Raw genomic sequence first — 21,247 nt, 5'->3', positions numbered from 1 at the left:
CAAGTGACTCTGTACTCCCCTTCCGGGTTAGAGGATAAATAGTGTTCAAGGATACAGAAATTCCTTGAGGAAGAGAATACCCTTATTGGAAATATTTTCAGAAAGCAAGTTCCTACAGAAAAGAGGGTCCCAGAGTGTAGGGTCCGAAAGTCAAGGAGGCCCAATATCCAGGGACCCATCCAGTTGTGCGATCAGCTAACCCCCCACCCCCCTTCCACCACCACATTTGTAGAAGTGTGGGCCACCCCTAATGCTGAAGGCTTGCCAGAGGTGTTAGCAGATCTCAGATTCTGAACCTATGGCATGAGTGGGAGTTAGCAGTACATACTTGCAGCTTCTGTAAGTCTATGGCAGAAGAGGGACAGGACTCCGTTGACCTTTCCGCAGGTCTCCTTAGCTCTAGTAGTAGAATACTGTGGCTGCCCAAGGTGTTACGAATGACTGTGCAAAAGCCAGTCCAAAGACATGACATCCCTTGAAGGGAAGACAATTCAGTTATTCCATGGACCTCTAGCCAGAGTGCCCAGTGCATTTGTACTGACAACAGTCCTATGTAGGACACAAGTTCAGATGCTTGTAATAAGCCATCCTAGCCAAAGCATACAGCTTCAGAGATTTGCTTGAACCATTCCAAAACATGGGGACCTACACCAGTGGTGGAAGAATTCTAAGGAATTTGATCTGTCAAACCATGTCAGAATGAATTAAGCTGGCCATACATCAATAGATTTTTTTTCTATCAGTCTATGGTCAGATGGAAAAAGTGCAACAGATTCCTCAATCTAAGTTAAACTGTGTGGATGGAGGAATCGTCCACTGGGCCAAGCTTCAGTATCTTGCTAGTCTGCCCTGCTGGCTATCATAATGCCTGCGTTCAATCAGATTGTTCAGGTATTTTAAAAGTGAGCAGGGCCGACTAGCAAGATACTGAAGCTTGGCCCAGCGGGAGATTCTTCCATCCACACAATTTAGCGTAGATGGAGGAATATGTTGCACTTTTTACATCTGGCCATAGGCGGATAGAAAAACAAAAAAATCTATCTAGGTGTATGGCCAGCTTTAGAGTTGCCCCCAACACAGGATGGGGGCCAAAACCAGGTAACTCAGAACTGGGATCTGAGAAGGGAATTTAACTTCCGATCAGTGAAGTCCCCAACAATAAGTATTCCTTCGAACTTGCTAGTGGCATCTCCGGAGCATCAACATATAGGCACTGACCACCTACGGTATTAGTGGAGCCCTTCTTCTCAGGCACAGTCTGCATGTAAAGCCCATGTATATCTGCTATGTAAATCCCATGCATACAGCGGGTGTAACAAAATATCATTGCAGTCATAGGAGCTCCTAAAGACCCAAAGCTTATAACGGGCTAATCCTCCAAAAGCTAGGCGATATGCACCAATCAGTAAAATGTGAAAAAATTATTTGTATATCAGCCAACTGCAGGAGGAGACATAGGTGACCAGAAAATAAACAAACAGTCAGAAGAGGCTGTTTTTCAAACTGGAAAAGACAACAAGGGCTGCAGAACTGATTTGGAGAGAAGGGTCAGAGAGACTCCGCTGGGGATTGTGCCGGAGCGTGCTTGCAACACCTATGGGCAAAATGATTAAGTAGCTGGCAACAAACAACAACCAGGAAGACCCCAGCAGAGACAGAAGTCCCTGTGATAATGGGGATGGCCTTGGTGCCACTCGACAGAGGTATAAAAAAAAAAAAGGCTCCACAGATGAGGACCCTGTAACCACAGGGGTCTCAGATTACAGGCAGTTGTTCCATTTGGGGATACCTGGTAAATGTCCCCAGGAACCATTAGGGGAGCATGAGCTGAGGTCACCCATAGCAGCAGGACTGTCCTCTGGGCTTTTTTTGAGAAGAAAAGTTGAGCTGTGTGGCAGTCAACGGCAAGGCCTCAAGTACAGATTAACCAGGGCAGCTGGAGCAGATGAGGGTTTCAGGTGGCCAAAAGTGACTAAGTCACTGTAGGTGGGCAGTAGAACAAAAGTGAAGACCAAAGATACACTCGGTGATTCAGTAGTAGTAACGGGAGCAGCAACAGGATGGTGCTTCCTGCAGGCTGAATGGGGGGTGAATGATAAACATCAGTGCTCAATCCCTCAGCAATCATCCAGTCCAACAGGGTCCATGTACTGTTGCTGATGCTGAGGATAAACCGATTTGGATATCCGCTATGAAAAGACCAGCTTAAGCAACAGTGTGTAAGTCTTTAATGAAGTCATGTAAAGGAAACAAAGTTATCAGTGGTGTATTACGATAGTAAACTATAGTTGGATGCTTTTTCCTCAGCTATGCGCAAAAAAAAAAATATATGTCTAACCTCCTAGAACAGTAGCAAAACACTGAAGCATGATGGTCAGAGGGCAGGGTTATACAGGGGCTGGTCTTCAAAAAAAAATTCTGCTTGAATGGGGCAGGATGGGGCAGTATAACCACACAGTTTCAGAATTCCTGAATTCCCATGTCTGAGTGGATGATAAAGAAAAATAATTTCAAATGGTATGGTTAATGTGTTGTTGGGCATGTTAAATAAGTACAGTAAATTTATTCATTAAAGTACTGTACACGTATTACATTTCACACATAGGAAAGAATCACCCACTTTATTCAGAGCGTAAAATTTTAAAATAAGCAGGCATTGTTGGACGTTGACAATAACCTCCCAATCTTGTATGCTTTATTAGGTTTAAAAGCTATAAATTCGCGATGATTGAAACTGCAGTCTCTTAGAAAACTTAATTCCCTAGAATATGCTAGTAACTTTATGCAATAAAATAAAAAAAAAAAACAATCTCTCACATACACAGTCAGATGAATGCAGAGGTTAAGTCCAGATGGAATCACTCATTGCTGGTGGTCCCCTATAGGTCCAATTGCAGTGGGTGAGTAAATAAAAAATAAAAAACACACATTTCAAGCCTCAATTGTGTGCACTGGCCAAGACAGTCCACAGGATACACTTTACAGGTCTTTAATAAGGTGTAACTATAAATTATGGCCCCAGAATTATTCCCCTCACTGTAGTACATGTATTTTGCGCATGGAAATGGGAGAAGTAGTTTTTAAACCTTTAATTTTCCCTCTCAATTTTATTGCTGTCACAATCCCCCTATGTGATAGTCAAAGTGACAGGTACTCTATTAGACACCTAATGTCACCACCTGCACTCTGCTTATGCAGATAGCATATCATGGACTGTTTGTTCCATTTCCCCAGTTAGAGTCCCCAGGGGTTTCATAGCGCTAAACCCAAAAGTGTTCAGAGCTTTATGGTACACATGATCCATTTTCAAGGGCTGTCTGTCCTAACAAAGGGTTAAAGTTCTTTAAGCCTGAGTTGTGCATTGTATGGTCCCTACTTTAGTCCCTTATCTGCGCATCGCAATCTAGTTTAAGCAATTGAAGTTGCTGGTATATTTCTGCTCCAAAGAAACATTTTTAAATGATAACCTACAGAAACATATGTTCTGATGAAAAATAGTTTTATACCAGTACCTTGCAATCCAAACAAAAAACAAAAGTTCCATTTTCAGGTTTAAAATGACATGTATAAAAACATCTTGCTCAAGACACATTAGGCATCAGCAACAGTGACTAAACAATGCTGGCTCTAAATGCAGAAGCGCTGCGCAAACTGTTGGCGCTATATAAATACTATGTAATAATAATAATGCAGGAATAAAGAACCAAAAAGGTTAGGATTCTAATTCACACTGTCATGCCATCCCTTAAAAGTGGACCTTTACCCCCTTTGACTAAAAATCACATCAGCTCTGCATGCTGAAATTAAATCTTACATTAGCTAAACTAACATATTTTTACTTTACTTACAATTTATTTTTTCACTACTTCCTGGACCACTGTCACAAATGATGTAATGTGCCCAAGCATTGCACCCTGGGAAGATTACATCAGCAATGTGTTGCTGGGAAATCTCATGAGATCTCAGGGAAAGGCATTTTCCTCCCCTGAAATTATGTGCATGGTCATATGTCCTTGTCACATGTGCCAGAGTTCTAGGAAGTAAAAGGGAGATCTAGTTAGTTGCCCTTAGTTAACATGGTCACTGTCAGAAGACTGGGGAAGAAAAGGAAAAAAAAAAGGGTATGCAAAAATAAAAAGCCTGCAATTACCTAGAAGTATCCGTTTGTAGATTACAAATACATTTCTAAGGGTGCCTTTGTCATTTTAAAGATATGGGTAAAGTTCCACTAAGTGCTAGATTGATGCAAATAGAAGCATTCTTTTAAACTATGCAAAGCCTATTTGGTGGAATACATCGGCACAGCCTTTTATGTACTTGTCACCACAATCATCAAATCTTAATCAATCATGCTCTAGGAAGGAAGCACCTGTAACCTGTAGGGTCAGAGAAACATACCTTACAAGTCAGTTGCATCGTTACGAAAAACTACAAAAAAGTTGAACATTCCCATTAAATCTTAAAATCCTGACTGTTAAAATGCCATAAGGTGAGGAGCCAATAGGATAAAAGCCAAAGACATGCGTGCTAATAGAGGATTCTTGCGAATTATAAATAAAACAGAGCTATATGAAGTGAAAATAATTTTATAATGATGTCAATGGACTGACAAACATTTTGAAAATTAAATGTTGCCTTGCTGAGTTCACGTTTTACTTGCCATTAAAAACAATCTGGTGGATTCCAAACTAACGAGTATTGTACATGCACAAGCTTACAGTCAGGCACACCAAGTTTTTTGTCATTTTGATAAAGCATTAAATGTGCCTTTTCCAATGAGAGATTCATTAACAGTTGTCTAGGGACACTGCTAAAATTCTTCTCTAAAACAGAAATAATTTATTTTCCTCAACATTCTGTATATACAGTGGCCGGTTTACCCCACAAAACAAAGCAAAAGAAATCTTACCAGATATTTGTTCTTCAAACTGTATGAGGTCACCAAACTCTTGGAGGACTGGATCAGGATGCAACTGAGGAGAAGGAAGGCAAGAAGGAACTGGACCACCTAAGAGATCAACAGGTGATGTGAGGCACAGGAGTTCCCTTTCCATCTGGTGAGAAACTGGTAAAGAAAAAAAAAAAAATTTGAACACAAACTGGCTATTATTCTGGATGTTGCAAAAGTTACACCATTTATATTTTACCATTGTTAAAGGGACACTAAACTCAGGAGTTAATTCTTAAAAATGCATTCAAGTACCTTAACTATTAAAAAAAAAGTTTTATCTTATTTGTGCATCACTCCGCTGTTGATCCTCAAATCATCCTTGAATTCATATGGACATAGTCCTTCCTTCTGGAGGGTGGCTACTATTGTCCCCCATGTTCCCTATGTGTGTTGTATAGCAGTCAGTGCTCCAAACTCACTCACGTGATGGACTGCAATCTCATGTTTCATTTACCAATTTGTATTGTTATGATCTATCACAAGAGTGAGCCTGGAGCGGTGACCAGATCTACGGCGATGTACAGTGATGTACAAATTTAATTTTTGTTAATAGTTGTGGTACTTGAATGCATTTCTAAGATTTAACTCCTGAATTTAGGGTCACTAAGTTCATAAAAGACTGATCTTTGAAGGAAATTTGTACTAGAGAAGGATGATGCCTGTCTGCAATTGCCAACGTATGCAAACATTTATTTTTGTACTCTCCCTAAAATTTTCTCCCAGTCGTTTGACAGTACATTCTCCTGCTGCTTGCTACTCCCAGGCTTGCGCGGTATACATAGGATGACAGTAAACCAGTCAAAAGCCTCCAGGAAACACATTTTGTTGTACAACAGATGAACAAATGCAGTGGGTGGGATCAGACTTCCCAAATGAACTAGAGAAATATAGGATTTTTGACTTGTAAAATCCTTTTCTTGGAGTACAGTACATGACACAGGCTCAGACCATGGAATGTCCCCAGGTAATACAACTAAGGCATGGTGAACACAGCAAACAATGCCAGCAGGCCCACAAGAAGCAACAATGAACCCCATCCCAAACTCAAAGTGCAACCTGAAGTACCTTGTGGCAGAATCTGGCAGCACCAGAGGCCTGAACGCTTCTGCTGCCACCAGATAGTACCTTACAAATGTATGAACCGAAAATCAAATGGCAGTGTTAAAAATCTGAGAAACAGGCGTTTAGTACTGAAAAGGCCCAAGAGGCACAGATGGACCTACTGCAGTAACCTTTAACCAAAGTAGAAATCCGATCCTTAAAATGTATAAGCTTTACTAATCACCTGCCTGATCCACCTAGCTATGGTGGAACAAAATACTGCATGCGACTTGTAGGAGCCCTCAGGGAAATTAAAATTTTAAAAAAGGGGTTTCAGGTTTCTGGATACACAGCTGCTGAAAGATACACCTACACTGTCCGCACCACATCTAAGCAGCGCAAATAAACCTCTTTGGGATGCTTTGGAGCAGAAGAAAGAAAAGGCAGGATGATGTCCTGAATAAGGTGGAAGAGTGGAACCACATTGCGAAGAGGCTTCAGGACTATATTATCTCTGTAGAAGGACGTGAACTCTACAGGATAAAGCCACCAATTCCAAAACAAATCTTGATAGTCACCAGAAAAACCACCTTAGGAGTAAGCCCGAAGGAAATATATAATGTTTGTAGGAAGGCTTCTATAGTGATGACAAAATCTGATTATGATCCCATGGCAACACCAGGGGGAAATAAATGAGGGGAGCAACACTAGTAGTACTGTAAGGAAGCTGGAATGGGTCCAGTTTCTGGAGGACTGATGGAGCCAAAAGGAGTAACCCTTGTGCCATGCATTTGGTCCAAACCGCAAGCATCGGGCAAAACATTAATCAGCACCACAGTCGTTTGCATGGCCAACTACAGTATAAATGAGTACATCCCAACAGATTTGTCGGAAAACCTTTACTTTCCCTTCAGAATCAACACTTTCTACAAAAAACTCCCACAAATGCGGGCCATTGATTACAACCAAGATTTGTTAATTTGCACACACAAAAAAGTATTTTTCATAACAAATTCATTCAAGACCATGTTGCAAAAATAAATACACCCCAATGAAAGTCATTAGGAGCAGAGCTAAATTTTAGACAACAAAATCCTAATAAGAATTCAACTACAGATGAGTAATAATCATTTTTCATTAAAACAGGTGTCCAGCAGACAGTTCATTATAAAAGGGCGTTACTTAACAAAGAAAACCCCTTCCCGTTTCATACTGTCAGCAATGGCACCACATGGAAGAGAAATGTCACAAGGCCTAAGAAAATAATTTCTTTACACAAGAAAGGTGAAGGCTACACGATGATCATCAAAGCTTTACTTATTAGTCAGAATACTGTAGCAAAAGTGATTACAAAAATGTAACAAAGATGGAACTACAACCATATTGCAGAGCCGTCCACGGGAGCGAACACATCGACAGGAGTGTCTTCTAATGAGAAGGGTTGAAGAAAATTGCCATGCAAGTTCACTGCAGTTAGCTAAAAGAGTAAAAAGCCAAACTGGGGTGATCGTTTCCTGTGACAATACAGCATACACTGCAGAGGAATGGCATGCATGGGTGTCAACGCAGGAAGCTTCTCCTAAAGCCCATGCACAAAAAAAGCCTGCCTAATATTTGCCAGGGCCCATGCTGAAAAAGACTACTGGGACTCTGTACTCCTCACCTTTGCGACACCATACAATTTTTAAGCCATCAGTTCCAAAAACATTGATCTTGGTCACATCACTTCAGAGTACAAAGAAAAATGCATGGTGCCTACAATGAAACATGGTGGTGGCAGTGTCCTTCTGTGGGGCTGCACGAGTGCTGCTGGTGATGAGCTAAACTTTATTTTAATCGAAATTTTGGAAATTGTTCTTGTGTTCAATGAGATAATGATTCAAATCTTAGTGTTCAAAGGGGTGTACTCATTTATGCTGGGGTGTGTGTGTGTGTGTGTGTGTGTGTAACTCCAAGATTGTCTGGTGGAAGTTTTCACCAGTGCCGTTAGAATGGTCAATCACCTGTGGAGCAGACTTACCCAGGTGAAGTTGCAATCCATTTGAAAAACTCACCGGAGCAGGGAAGAGAAAAAATGGTGAACTCAAGGCAAGGATCTCTATATGCAGCTTCTTATCACTGCAATAAAGGTCATGGCATATCAGATTATTTGTTTCCTCTGCATATTCCAATACATAGAGCCTTATCAGGTTTAACCCTTGTGGGAAAGCAAGGCTCTTGGAATATAAAGGGCAAAATATAACAGCGTAGCACAATTGGTATGAATCGCCCCAGATTGTCTGGAGATTTCCACCAGTCCAGACAGCAAGGTCATTCACATGTGGAGCAGCCTCACCCAGGTGAAATTGAAAAACAAAACAAGACTGCCAGGATTCATCCCCAGCACCCTGTGGAGCCAGATCCTGTATATACGAGAGCTATAACCATAGACTCTCTCCCATGCATGCCACTCTCAGGAGATACACAGATCTGGCAGAAAGGCTTGAACCAGGATATAACCAATTTGTTAATGCAGGAAGCCCATCTTGGGTTGTGTTAGCTTCTGCTGGCAGGGGCTTATCCTCTGAGGCCTATACTTACACCAAAAAAGGCGAAGGACTCGGGTGCAGCTTAGTCTCAGGTTTGGCAGGCAAGTGGAGAGAGACCCACTGAGAGGTGCATAAACCAAGCCAAGTTTCCTTTGCCCCACCGAAACAGGCCCCCAAAGGATTAAGACTACAGGTAAGGGGGACTTGTCAACTAAAGACCCGCCTACCTTGGAGCTACCACCTTGAACCCCCAGAATAGGAGTAGCAGCCTGTGAGGAAGAGTCCGACTGCGTGGCACATCCTTTGCCAGCTGGACTTGCGCCCCTGCCCCACTCCTGGTGCCCCTCCTTGCTGGTGTGGATTGCTGACAAGGCGCAGTATTAATGTCCTGCTGTGACCCAGCTCTGCTGCTGGCCGGACAGCTCAATAGGTCATCTGTCAATTCCTCTAGCAGGACACTCCGGGGGACTCAACTAGTCACTATGCCAACGAGGATGGTTGCCAACTCCAGGTCGGCCGGAGGAAACAAATACTGGAGGTGGTTAGGAGGGATTGCCCTTTTTATTTTAATTGTGGATGATGTGTTTCCTGTTCCATCTTCTCAGGTGCTGTCCTGGAAGATGACTTGTGAAATAACTATTCTTCAACCTGCAAAACATTCAAAAGTAGTCCCAAATAATTAGGTGCGAGCAAGTTCACCTAAAAAAGGGGTCCACATGCTATAACAACCCTCAAACGCTGCAGCTACTACAGTGTAATACACGATCACTGTGGCCCTGTTAGGGACCATAATATATGCATGTATATGCATGCACGCAATATATTGTTTTTTACATTGTTTAGAGCTTAGCTTTAAAGCCTCAGTGGTACCGAGCAGAATAGAAAAAAAAGGAGAAAATTATTGGGCGGAGCTAGCAGTGACAGCTCGGCCCAACTGTTTTCTATTGGACGGGACCAGCTGTCATTACAATGAGAGCTTGTCGGAGCCGGCTGTGATATCAAAGCCAGCTCTGAAACTCTTGACAGTTCAGCGTCCCCTGGTCACTAGGTAACCAGAAGATAGTAAACTGTCATTACACACTGAGAACTCGGCAGAGCCGCCCTGATATCACAGCGGCTCCACCGCGTTCTCAGTGTAATGACAGATCAGCGTCCCTGGTAACCTGGGGCGCTGATCTGTCTCCGCATGCAAGTGGCCGGAGCCAGCCGTGAGATGACAGCTGGCTCCGCCAAGCTGTCAGTAGCATGTTGTCGGCCGGCCATTCGGCCAGCTTTGGCTTTCACCTCGGCTCACTCGAGCCGAAGCATATGCCTTCGGCTCGACTGAGCCGCTCGGCCAACTTCGGGAGCTGTACGGGCTATAGTGAATAGCCTGTACAGCAGCCCTTCGGTTCTACTGAACTGAAGGGGTCCTGGGGCCGAAGGATCAGCCGAAGCTACGGCTAGATCCTTCAGCAGCTTTGTGAATAACCCTCATAGTGCTATGTGTCCCAAGTTCTGATTTACATCACTTCCTGTTCATTCATGAATTTCTGAATGGGGAATGGGGCTTCTCACCATTCATAAACCGCTTGATAGTAAATATCTTGCCTCTGTACTGAGTGCTTCCCATTCATTGAGTGCTGAGGCTGCAGAAAAAAAATATTGGAGGACTCTGTGTCCTCAATTTCTTTTTCTATTTCAAAAGGAAAATGTCAGGGGTCTGTTTAGACCCCAGATATTTCACCGTAGCCCCACCCAAACAGTAAAACAAAAAATGTAAAAAAAAAAAAAAAATTAAAAAAACGTGTTAAAAAAAAACAAAACAAAAAAAAAAAAGCACAACCCCCTCCCTCCACATAACATACACATATTCTAATGTATGCCATGCACATGCGCTGCAGTGCGTTGTTAGAACGCATCACAGTGCATGATTTGTTTAATTTTTTTCTTCTTTAAAAAAAAAAAACTTTAACTGTGGCAGCGCATGGCAAAGCTTTGTGACGCATTGCCGTGCGTTGTGATACTTGTGTTGCAATTAAACGCCTGTATCATTTTATCACAACATAAAACACCAACACAGCGTAAAAATAATTTTTAACATAAGTCGCTTTTTGACAGTTTTGCGTACCTTAATTTTTTTACCTTTTCGCAAAAAGGCGCAATTTCAAATGTGCAAATATTTGATATTAACTCAATACAGTTTTACCTTTTAGATTTAGTCATAAAATATTTTTTGGTGCACGGATACTGATTTTTGTGTGTTTTATCAATTGAATTGTGTATTTTTATCGGTTTAATATTAATTTGAGCAACATTTGCGCAATTATCGCAGGGCCTACAAATTTAGTATCACCATATTTTTATTCTATCGGGTCTGCGCTTTCAGAAAATATATGGTTTGGGGGGGTCTTCTACAAACACTAGCAACGCCGCAGTTGAAAATCAAATCAATGGGAAAAATTTCAAAAATGGCGTGGCCAGCTGAATTGAAAAATGTTCCCGAGGGCTTGGCAGGGAAAGGGTTAAAAGGACTCCCTTAAAGAGAGCAGGATAACGGGAATAACAGTCACTTTATTAGGGTGAGAGGAGGATACACTATTGGTAGTGTAGCCCAATGTTTAAGAAACTACACAGGAAAAAGATAGAGAGCTGCTTAGAAACAGAAAACAGCCGTTTTAGCCTGTTTCCACTCCACACAGCAAGTTATCAAATTGCTGATGACTGAGAAATGCAGTCCCAGCACTAAACAGGAAGCTCTCATTACAGAGGCTTCCTGCTCATTCATAAGGTGAGCAGATAGTAAATATTTACTATGTCCCCATTCATAAATAAAAAGGAAGTGATGTATAACACTTCATTTTCATTCATAACTGGGGGCATAGTAAGCTTACTATGTCTTCAGTTATTAACACTCAGCACTTGGGCTCCTGACAGCTCTCTCCTCCCTGATCCCCGCTGCCTCTGCGGCTGAAATTTCTGTGCATCCCAAGTCTGAACCGCTGTAAGGTTACCACAATCTACCCAGTGGGTAGATTGATCTCTTCTTGCTGTCCTGATGACTGGTGTCAATGGGACATAAGGTAAACATAATATTGGCAAAATCAATTTGGAGAGGTCTCCCCTTGCATAATATTAAAGGTGGTCAAATCCCCAAGCACATAAGCAAGAAATCTACTACAGTTCCAACACTCAGTTGGGTGGGGGTAGTGGGATTAAAGATTCACTTTCCAAGAAAGCAACAGGGAAATAGGTTAGCTAGAACAACCTAACCATCCCAACCTTATCTTAAGATGCAGCCCAAAACTCTGCCCAAACTATAGTCAAACTAGCCCTAGTGACATCCTACACCAACCGTAATCGATAGATATATATCTAGATATAGATCTAGATATATATAGGAGCTGCATAAAATGCCAGTTAATAATAATAATAAATAGGTACAATAAAAATGACTTACTCCTCATGTCATTCTTCAATACCACAATTCTTTTATGGCCGTGTCCCTTAATCCAGACCACCTTAAAAAACACAGACATCAAAAGACATATTTATAAATGTATCTTGCTTCCCATACAATAGGCAAGTAAAACCATGCAAATTTTTTTAACTTTACATAAAAACAAAAAAAGTTAGTAGTGCAGATTTACAATGGTACATAAAATTAACAGAACCGCACTTAAATTACCTGTGCAATTGCCCCCAACATCTCCTCCAAGCTGTTAAAACCATACTGCCTGGGCTCAAGTACTTCACCAACATATTTGCTGTATGCAGTAGTGAACTCGTGCAGGAAGATCTGCTGATAGTGATAGGTATGCAGCAATGAACGCACATTCTTTGCAAACAGGTAAAGTACTGTCAGCTGTATGCATTCCGTGTCATTATTGGTATATACCTGCCGGAAAAATGAAAAAATTTAGGCGCTGCCAGCAAGACTTTTACAGCCACTGTTCAAAGGGATTAAAAAACTAAATATTCTTACCTCAACTAAATAAGGCAGGCTTTTTAGGAGGTCAGTTAAGGACACAAAACCATATTCACATGGATTGAGCGTTATTCCATGGACATTTTCGTATATATGGCACAGCTGGCCAACAGTAAGTGGTAATGGCTCATCCCATGACATAAGCAAAATAAGGAGCTGTGCAGTTAAAGAGCGCAGAGACTTCCTATTGATTAGCTGGATTTGCTTCCCAGAGACCGTGTCTGCAACCTTAAAAAAAAAACCAAAAAAAAAAACCAAGAGTATGAAACTGCCTCTGCCCAATAAAGCACTTTTAATTACTGCTACCAACTAAATCGCATACAAAGTAAAAAAAAGTTATCAAAATCAATATATCCCACGCCAAGTGTGTGTGTGCAACAACACCGAAATATAATTATTGACAAAATAAAAATAAATGGAGGTATCGTGCTAAAAACAAAAAAATTAACACTGCAAAAGGATAAAGTAATACTTAACTCAGGAGTTAAATCTTAAAAATGCATTCAAGTACCTTAACTATTAACAAGAATGTATCTTATTTGTGTGTCACTTGGCTGTGGATTCTCAAATCTCTGAATTGGCGCCGACACCGTCCTTCCGTCTGGATACTGGTGGCTGCTTTTGCTCCCCATGGTCCCTGTGTGTGTTCTAAAGAAGCCACCGCTTTAAGCTCACTCACGTGATGGACTACAATCACAATACAAATTAGTAAACTAAATGTGGGATTGTAGTCCATCATGGGAGCAAGCTTGGAGTGGTGAACACTTTTCAACACACACAGGGACAATGGAGAACAAAAAGTAGCTACCCTTTAAAAGAAGGGACAGTGTCAGCACAAATTCAGAGATGATTTGAGGATTACAGCTTACTGATACAGAAATAAAATACATTGTTATTAATAGTTATGGTCCTTGGAGTTTTAAGATTTAACTCCTGAGTTTAGGGTCACTTAAACATATCAGCCTCAGTTTTTTGCGGGCCTGTGGCTGGGAAAGGATTCTTACACCATCACCAGGCAAGTTTCCCAGCTCTCACTTGGATCAGAAGGGTTGACTTTCTACAGACACCGCTGTGAACAGACACCGCTGTGATAAGAGTAGTCATGCCAGTCAACAGAATAGAGAGTTAAAAGCAATAATTAAGAAATGCAGTAGGACAGGCATGCTCATTAATTGCAACTCAAATAACCAGTTACCTTAACAACATGGCACAGTTTTTGCATTAGTGCCAGTACAGAGCTGACATCATAGTCATGAAGCCTCAGACTGTAACCAAATGTCTTGCTATATTCAGTAAGCAAGTCAGGAATCATTAAAGAGGTGTCTTTTTGAGAGCGCAGCAGTTTAACAAGTTGGGAAGCTAAAGCTTTGATACGCTCCATTTCAGTCAGGGTCAAAATCTTTTCCTCACCACACTCTAAAACCTATAAAATGATCAAAGCAGAAAATTCAGACGCCCCACTCTTGAATACAGTCAAGGGCAGTCACATAGCACATGTTAATCTAGATAAATTCATGCAAAATCCTAATATTTGACATGTCTGGCAAAGATGCAGAAAAACACAAAGGGGGGAATTTATCGAGAGGAGAGGGGAGGAGAGGGGGAGAGAGAGAGAGAAAGAGACTGCAGTCCAAATCTGCTCCAGTTTTATAAATTCCCCCCAAAGAAATTTATTGAAAGGAAACAAAAATTACCAGAACCACCACCACAACAGGAAGACCAATTGGTTAAAACCACATCATCACATGAATGCTCTATGCTATCCCCATGAGCAATAATTTCAGTGTATTTCCTGCCTGATGATCTGAGGTTGGTACAATCAACCATCCAAACAGTATTTCAGAGTAGGGCAGATTGTTACCGCCTCAGATTTGTGTCAGCGAAGATAATGAGATTTTAAGGCTATATAAACAGTTTAAAGCATAATGCCAAAGCAAAAAGCAAACGCATACACAATGAAAATGACATTATAGCATACTAAAGTTTTAAACACCTTGCTTTGTGTTGTCTGCCTTCAATGTCACATAGTGACAAGAAAGGGGAAAAAAAAATGCTTCCATACAGTTCACTGACGTGATATGTGACAAGGCAAGTGAAGTAAACCTCAACTATAACAGCAACATAACTTGGAAATGCTGTATTTTCTTCATATCAAGATTCTTAACTAAAATGATAAGTACATATGACAAAGTATAAACTGTACGTACTTGTAAGACATCAGGTATGGCTTCAAAAAGGTCAAGCAGTTTGGTGAAGCCATAATATGTCAGTTTGCACTGGCGACCAAAGTGGTGGTGATAGGACGGAATAAACTTATTAAATGCCATTCTGAAATGAGGTTGGTGACGCAAAAGGTCAACTACTTCCTTGGCAAACTGTTTTGTCCTTTCAATCTCTTCTGGAGTACGTTCTACAAAAAAATAGATAAGCAAATTCTAAATTCCAAGCTATACAGATATGCCAAAGCGGTAAAGGAGAATATTAACAGTAAAAAAACTGGAAGCAATTCAGGATAGCAGCAGATCAAAAAGTTGTCAGGACGCAAGGGAAATATTTATAAACTCTGGCAAGGGTTCTAAGCTTTCCCCCCACTCTTTCCAAAACCAGAAAAAACAAAAACAACAAAAAAAAAACGCTTTTGGCTTGACCAACACTTTAAAAAGGGATTTGTATTAACCAATGGATTCAGTTTTATGATCATATACAATGAAGTATTGTTATTTCATGGTTTATTTTTAGTTATTAGATGCAATATATTGAAAGGATCATGTGTTTGTGCCATACTATATAGGATTTACTATTATCTTATGTGAATAATCTTGGTGGTGTTTGTACTATAGGTTTGTTTACTCCAATTTCATATACAGTAACTGTCAGTTTAATTGCATATACAGACATTCCTCGTTTAACGACCTACCTGTTTGACTGCTCGGACTTACGACTGAGGTGTGCTTTTCAGACTTACGACCGAATTCGGACTTGCGACCCCACGGCGCACAGTTCAGACGCAGTAACAAGAGTGGCATTGCGGCCTATGGTGGCTTCTTCTACTGCTACAATACAGTACAGCCTATGGTGACTTCTACTGCTATATTGATTCTATGCAAAAAAATCTGATTTCTGGGTAAGTACTATGCAGTATACTGCCTACAGTATACTGCATAGTACTTACCCAGGAATCAGATTTTTATATACAGTACTGTATGGCTAGTACACACACTGCCCTTTTACTATCGAGCGAACAACAAGGCATGGATGACAAGCTTTATTTGAAGATTGGTTCATTAACTGCTTTACACCCTTGGTGAAGCATTACGGTCTGGAAAACGACATTCCCTTTAAAATTATCCTTCTGCTTGATAATGCTCCAGGCCACCCGCAGCATCTTGATGATCTACACCCAGATGTAAAAGGTAGGGTATCTGCCTAAAAACACAACTGCTATCTTACAGCCCATGGACCAGTGGGCTATAGCTACCTTCAAAGCAAACTACTTGCGCGCAACTTTTTCCAAAGCTGTAGCAGCAACAGAAAACAATGAAGTAACCCTTCATGATTTCTGGAAATCATACAACATTTTAGAGTGCATTAAGAATATTGCATCAGCTTAGGAAGGAGTGACAGAAAAGTGTATGCAAGGCATATGGAAAAAATGTCAATCTTTTTGTGAATACATCAGAAGCATTTGACAAAGATGAACATGTTAATCTTCTAAACAAAACTGTGGAACTTGCTAACGTGCTTAATTTTGAGGTTGAACTGCAAGATATTAAATACTTAGTGGAATGTACTGAGGGAGAGCTAAGTACGGAAGATTTAAAAGAGTTGGAAGCACAGCAACACTTCGAAGAGGAGGCAGAAGAGGAAAGAATTTAAGTAGTATCAAACAACTTCCCTGCAAAGGGATTAGTGGGTGTGCTCTCAAAAGTGAATGCAGCTACACTATATTACCAAAAGTATTGGGACACTTGTCTTTACACGCACATGAACTTTAATGGCATCCCAGTCTTCGTCCGTAGGGTTCAATATTGAGTTGGCCCATCCTTTGCAGCTATAAACAGCATCAACTCTTCTGGGAAAGCTGTCCACATAGTTTAGGAGTGTGTCTATGGGAATGTTTGACCATTCTTCGAGAAGCGCATTTGTGAGGTCAGGTACCGATGTTGGACGAGAAGGCCTGGCTCGCAGTCTCCGCTCTAATTCATCCCAAAGGTGTTCTATCGGGTCGAGGTCGAGGTCAGGACTCTGTGCAGGCCAGTCAAGTTCCTCCACCCCAAAACGCGCTCATTCATGTATTTAGGGACCTTGCTTTGTGCAGTGGTGCACAGTCAGGTTGGAACAGGAAGGGGCCATCCTCAAACAGTTCCCACAAAGTTGGTAGCATGAAATTGGCACAATGCAGTCAGGCATGTACCGTTCTCCTGGCAACTGCCAAACCCAGGTACGTCCATCAGGTTGCCCGACAGAGAAGTGTGATTCGTCACTCAAGAGAACACGCCTCCACTTTTCTAGAGTCCAGTGACGGCGTGCTTTACACCACTGCATCCGACGCTTGCATTTCACTTGGTGATTCAAAGCTTGGATGCAGCTGCTCGGCCATGGAAACCCATTCCATGAAGCTCTCTATGCACTGTTGTTGTGCCAGTCTGAAGGCCACACAAAGTTAGGAGGTCTGTAGCTATTGACTATGCAGACAGTTGGCGACTTCTGCACACTGTGCACTACAGCATGTGTTGACCCCGCTCTGTCATTTTATGTGGCCTCCCACTTGGTGGCTGAGTTGCTGTTGTTCCCAGTTGCTTCCACTTTGTTATAATACTACTAACAGTTGACCGCGGAATATTTAGTAGCAAGGAATTTCACGGAACACCTGAATCCAATGATTTGGAGGGGTGCCAATACTTTTGGTAATATAGTGTATGTTAGAACTAGAAGCTATTTATCCAAATCTTGAACGGTTCACAAAAGTAGAACATCAAATGAGTGAACTTTTACAATGCGATCGTGAAATTTATGAAGCAAAAACAAAACAAAAAACAGACCACACTAATGAGATTTTTCGCGAAAGCTACACCCAGGACCCCTATTACTAGTTCTTTCATTTCTACTTCATCATCTCCCTTACCTGGGCCTTCTACATCTCCTGATCAGAATTCCAAAGATGACACTGACAATACCCTTTTAGGATTCAAAGACTAAAATGTTAGCTTGCATTCATGTCTCATCAGGGCTGCATGTGGGGCTCTCCAGGGCTGTGCCGGTCTTGGGAAGGGGGAAGAGGAGGTGTGGCCGGACCGGCACTGCCAAACAGCTACTGGGAGGTCCCCAGCAGGCTGCCTGAGGTCCCCAGCAAGCGTGGGACTTCAGGCAGCCAAACTCATTTAAAAATTGAAAGCGGCAGTATGTAACAGGGCATTTTCACAAGTACTTGTGAAAATGCCCAGTATCGGTATCTGTGCATCCCTAATACTTACATTTCTTCACAGGTTCTTTTTAATGCAGAGTTTCAGAGGGAGAGAAGTTCCAAGTCCGGAAGGGGAGAACTCAGGCAGGCCTGACCACACTGATTGTAATTTCAATTTTCAATGCAGCAGAATAGAAAGACATCTGCACTGATCACTGTGCACTTGCAGCGTTTTCAAAGAAAGACAAAACATAGGGAAATGTGCATCTGTTGAGAAGATGTTCAGAACAGCTTTTGCTATTTTCTTTTACTTTTCACCAGGCATACAGCTTTAATAACTATTGATTTTTTTCCTTGCCAACCTATGGATTTCCTGATCAAACCAAAACGGACAGGCAAATCCGTTAAGCCGACCAGATGCAAATTCAGTAACAAAATCTTTGTAAATTTGTGAACATTCCCACATCTATCTTGTTTGTCTGCCACCATAAGCTCCAAGCTCTTTAAAATCTTGCTAGTGCCTTCATATTCAAATGAAAAATCTCAAAATACATTTCTCTAATTGAACCATACTGCTCCCAGAGTGTATCCATATAAAATGTTTTTAATACCTCTTTTAGGAGTGGAGATTACAATCTCATTGTCTTGCTGAGTAACACATATTGTGGTATCAGGTATCTCTGATACAATATCCACAAGCTCACACACTCCATATTCTGTAATATCCCAGTCTCTTGAAAAGCACCTGAAAATTGAAAAAAAAATGATATTCAACCCAAAAGAAAAACAATGACAGAGAAAAAACAGGCCTTACAAAGCACATAAAATACAGATGCCAATAAGTCAAAAAACAGACCAACTTCATATGGAGAGCTATGGGACCATTTACAATAGAACCTTAAGTTATGGTCCAGCTGTTTCTTATAAAATACACTGGCCACCTGGCTTGCTTAACTTATCAAGCTCTATATATCAGAGATATTAACCATAAATAAAATTCTCTAGTTGCTCATTGTTGGACACAGAACCTTACTCTTTAATGTGTAGGTATCAGCCGTTGTATAGCTGAAATTAGCCTTACAGCGTTCGGCTCACTTTACTTCGGTCGTTTATTCACCTCGGCTGCCTTTGGCAGCTTTGTGAATAACCCCCCTCAGTGTATCCTCTTATAGAAACTATTGCATATGCTAGAGAAGGATAGATAGCAGGTGTGTGTGAGAGAGTGATTGTGGCAGCCTCTGTTTTTGTATGTTTTTTTTTTTTAACCAGTAACTAGTTAGATTTTTCTGATTCTTGTAAAACCAATAGCTGTAAAAGTTTGTAAACACACGAAAACCACAAACTCATCTAGATATGGTTGTGCTGGAGACCCTCTACAGCCCTGTTCCGCAAATGGCGAACGGCGGTTTGGACACAGACCGAGCAGCTGTTCTGTCTGAACCGCGGTCACCAATGAACCCGGTGTTCCCCTGTGCAGTCATTGGTTGCTAGGACCACTGCGTCTGTTGTCCACCGTGCACTGGAGGAAGGAAGAGTATCTTTCATCCTCTTCAGCCGCCCATAGTAAGCTCCGCTTTCTCGCATCTGGGAACCTCCCATCTCCACCTCCCAGTTCCACCCCAGCTCCTCCTCTTGTCTTTGACACCTGGATCCCTGCTCTGCCTTCAGACTACACAAGGTACCAAGAGTAAGGACACAGTACTATAGGTCTAAGGAGAATACTATAAAGGGGCATTCTCAGGGCCCGTTCACACCAATGTGGTTGAATTGCGGTCAGGAGTTGCATTTGGGGTTCCATTCAAATGAATGGCAACTCAATGCACCTACCGCACTGCAAAACAGGGTAGGCGCATTGTGCAGTAGTGTACATGTGTCAATTGCACTGTATTGGTGTGAAAGGACCAGCTGCAGTGCAGCTGCTGGTGTGAATGTAGCCTAAATGGTGAACTGCAGTCCAGAAACAGCGGAATGGCAGGTTTGTCTGGACTGAGATTCGGACCTCGGCTCAATGAAAATTTTGCTCACCGTACCTCCTTGAATCTTAATTTACTACCCCTGCTCTACAGGGATTCTTCTACAACAACAAAGTCTAGCTTTGTGAAGTGCGCTAGAGAGAAATCCTTTCAGCCCTAACAAAGTGTGCGAATGGCAATCTCCATAGGATGAACAGGAACCAGACAGAAGTAGGGAAGAGTATAATATGTTCCAATTAAAGTGGAAAGAAAGGTAGACCCCCTTAGTGTATCCTCTTATAGAAACCATTGCATGTGCTAGAGAAGGATAGATAGCAGGAGTGTGTGTTTGTGGCACCCTCACACACATCTACGCACCAACATCGCAATCAACCCAAGGTTAATCCAGATAAAGTGTGGTACAAAACACGTCAATATAAAAAAAAAAAAAAAAAAAAAAAAAAGTTATTGCTTCCTGTGTTATTACACATACAGTCCAAAATCGATATATATTTTTTACATTTAGAAACATATTCCATCTTTTAAAAAAAAAAAAAAAAAAAAAAAAAAAAAGATATTGCTTCCTGTGTTATTACACATACAGTCCAAAATCGATATATATTTTTTACATTTAGAAACATATTCCATCTTTGAAACAATCTATAAATGTTAGCTAAAACTAACTTTTGGCTCAAATCCAAAATTATTGCAGCTCTTACGGTAAAGAACCTTTTTCATACGCAGGAGGTTAAAGGTGAATTACCGTCATCCCCACAGTTAGAGCCAACGTGCGACATTGAAACGGTCATACGTCGACTCTGTTGATCGGGAAGTGAGCAAAAACAACGCTGCTAGCTCACTTCCTGATCATCTCCCTGCAGAGAGCAGTGACTGACCCACAGGAATTCTCTCCCCATCGATCCTCCAGCACTGACTGGAGGGACAGAAGGGTGAGGGGGCAGGCATAGTGGGCTCTTCCTCTAGATAGGCAGAGCCCGCTGTCAAACTGCCAGCGGGGTGGATTTAGACAGTATTCTCTGGAACCTTCCCAGCTGTGGCGCTCTCAGCATACAGCCTGCTATACACAGAGTTCTGGGTCATGGGAGGACATTCGTATATGTCTTCACATAGCCCTAAAATATAGTACAATGGGGGAAAAAAATGTTACCTCATAGTTTTCTTTTAACTGCCTCCAGGGCGGCCGTAGTAAAAAAAAAAACGGCCGGCCCGGAGCTCTCTAGATCTGAGCAGGCGTCTTTAGACGTCCGCTCAGACACGCTCCCTCGCACGCGCCGCTGGGCGGGCGGGAAATGGCCGCAATTTAAAAACAGGCAGCAGTGCCTGTTAACATACAATTGATCCGCCGGCTGTAGAGCCGGCGGATCGCTTTTATTTTGCAACGAT

The 21,247-nt window shown here is 41.7% G+C and overlaps 1 protein-coding gene across 1 annotated transcript in view; it reads right to left on the bottom strand.

The window, feature by feature from the left end:
- Nucleotides 1–21,247, bottom strand: part of KIAA0430 (KIAA0430 ortholog) — a 144,963-nt gene that overhangs the window by 3,628 nt on the left and 120,088 nt on the right. Inside the window, exons 19-25 of the mRNA XM_018564209.1 lie at nucleotides 18,503–18,636; nucleotides 14,695–14,897; nucleotides 13,683–13,910; nucleotides 12,485–12,715; nucleotides 12,188–12,397; nucleotides 11,960–12,020; nucleotides 4,910–5,065 (exon numbers count right to left, since the gene is read on the bottom strand). Coding sequence (XP_018419711.1) covers nucleotides 4,910–5,065; nucleotides 11,960–12,020; nucleotides 12,188–12,397; nucleotides 12,485–12,715; nucleotides 13,683–13,910; nucleotides 14,695–14,897; nucleotides 18,503–18,636 — 1,223 coding nt within the window. The remainder of the gene's footprint in view (nucleotides 1–4,909; nucleotides 5,066–11,959; nucleotides 12,021–12,187; nucleotides 12,398–12,484; nucleotides 12,716–13,682; nucleotides 13,911–14,694; nucleotides 14,898–18,502; nucleotides 18,637–21,247) is intronic.

The sequence above is a fragment of the Nanorana parkeri genome, unplaced genomic scaffold, assembly GCF_000935625.1.
Source record: "Nanorana parkeri isolate BGI_ZX_2015 unplaced genomic scaffold, ASM93562v1 scaffold736, whole genome shotgun sequence".
NCBI classification, from domain to species: Eukaryota; Metazoa; Chordata; class Amphibia; order Anura; family Dicroglossidae; genus Nanorana; species Nanorana parkeri.
Note: the sequence above shows the minus strand (reverse complement) of the source record. Positions and strands in the feature narration are given on the sequence as shown.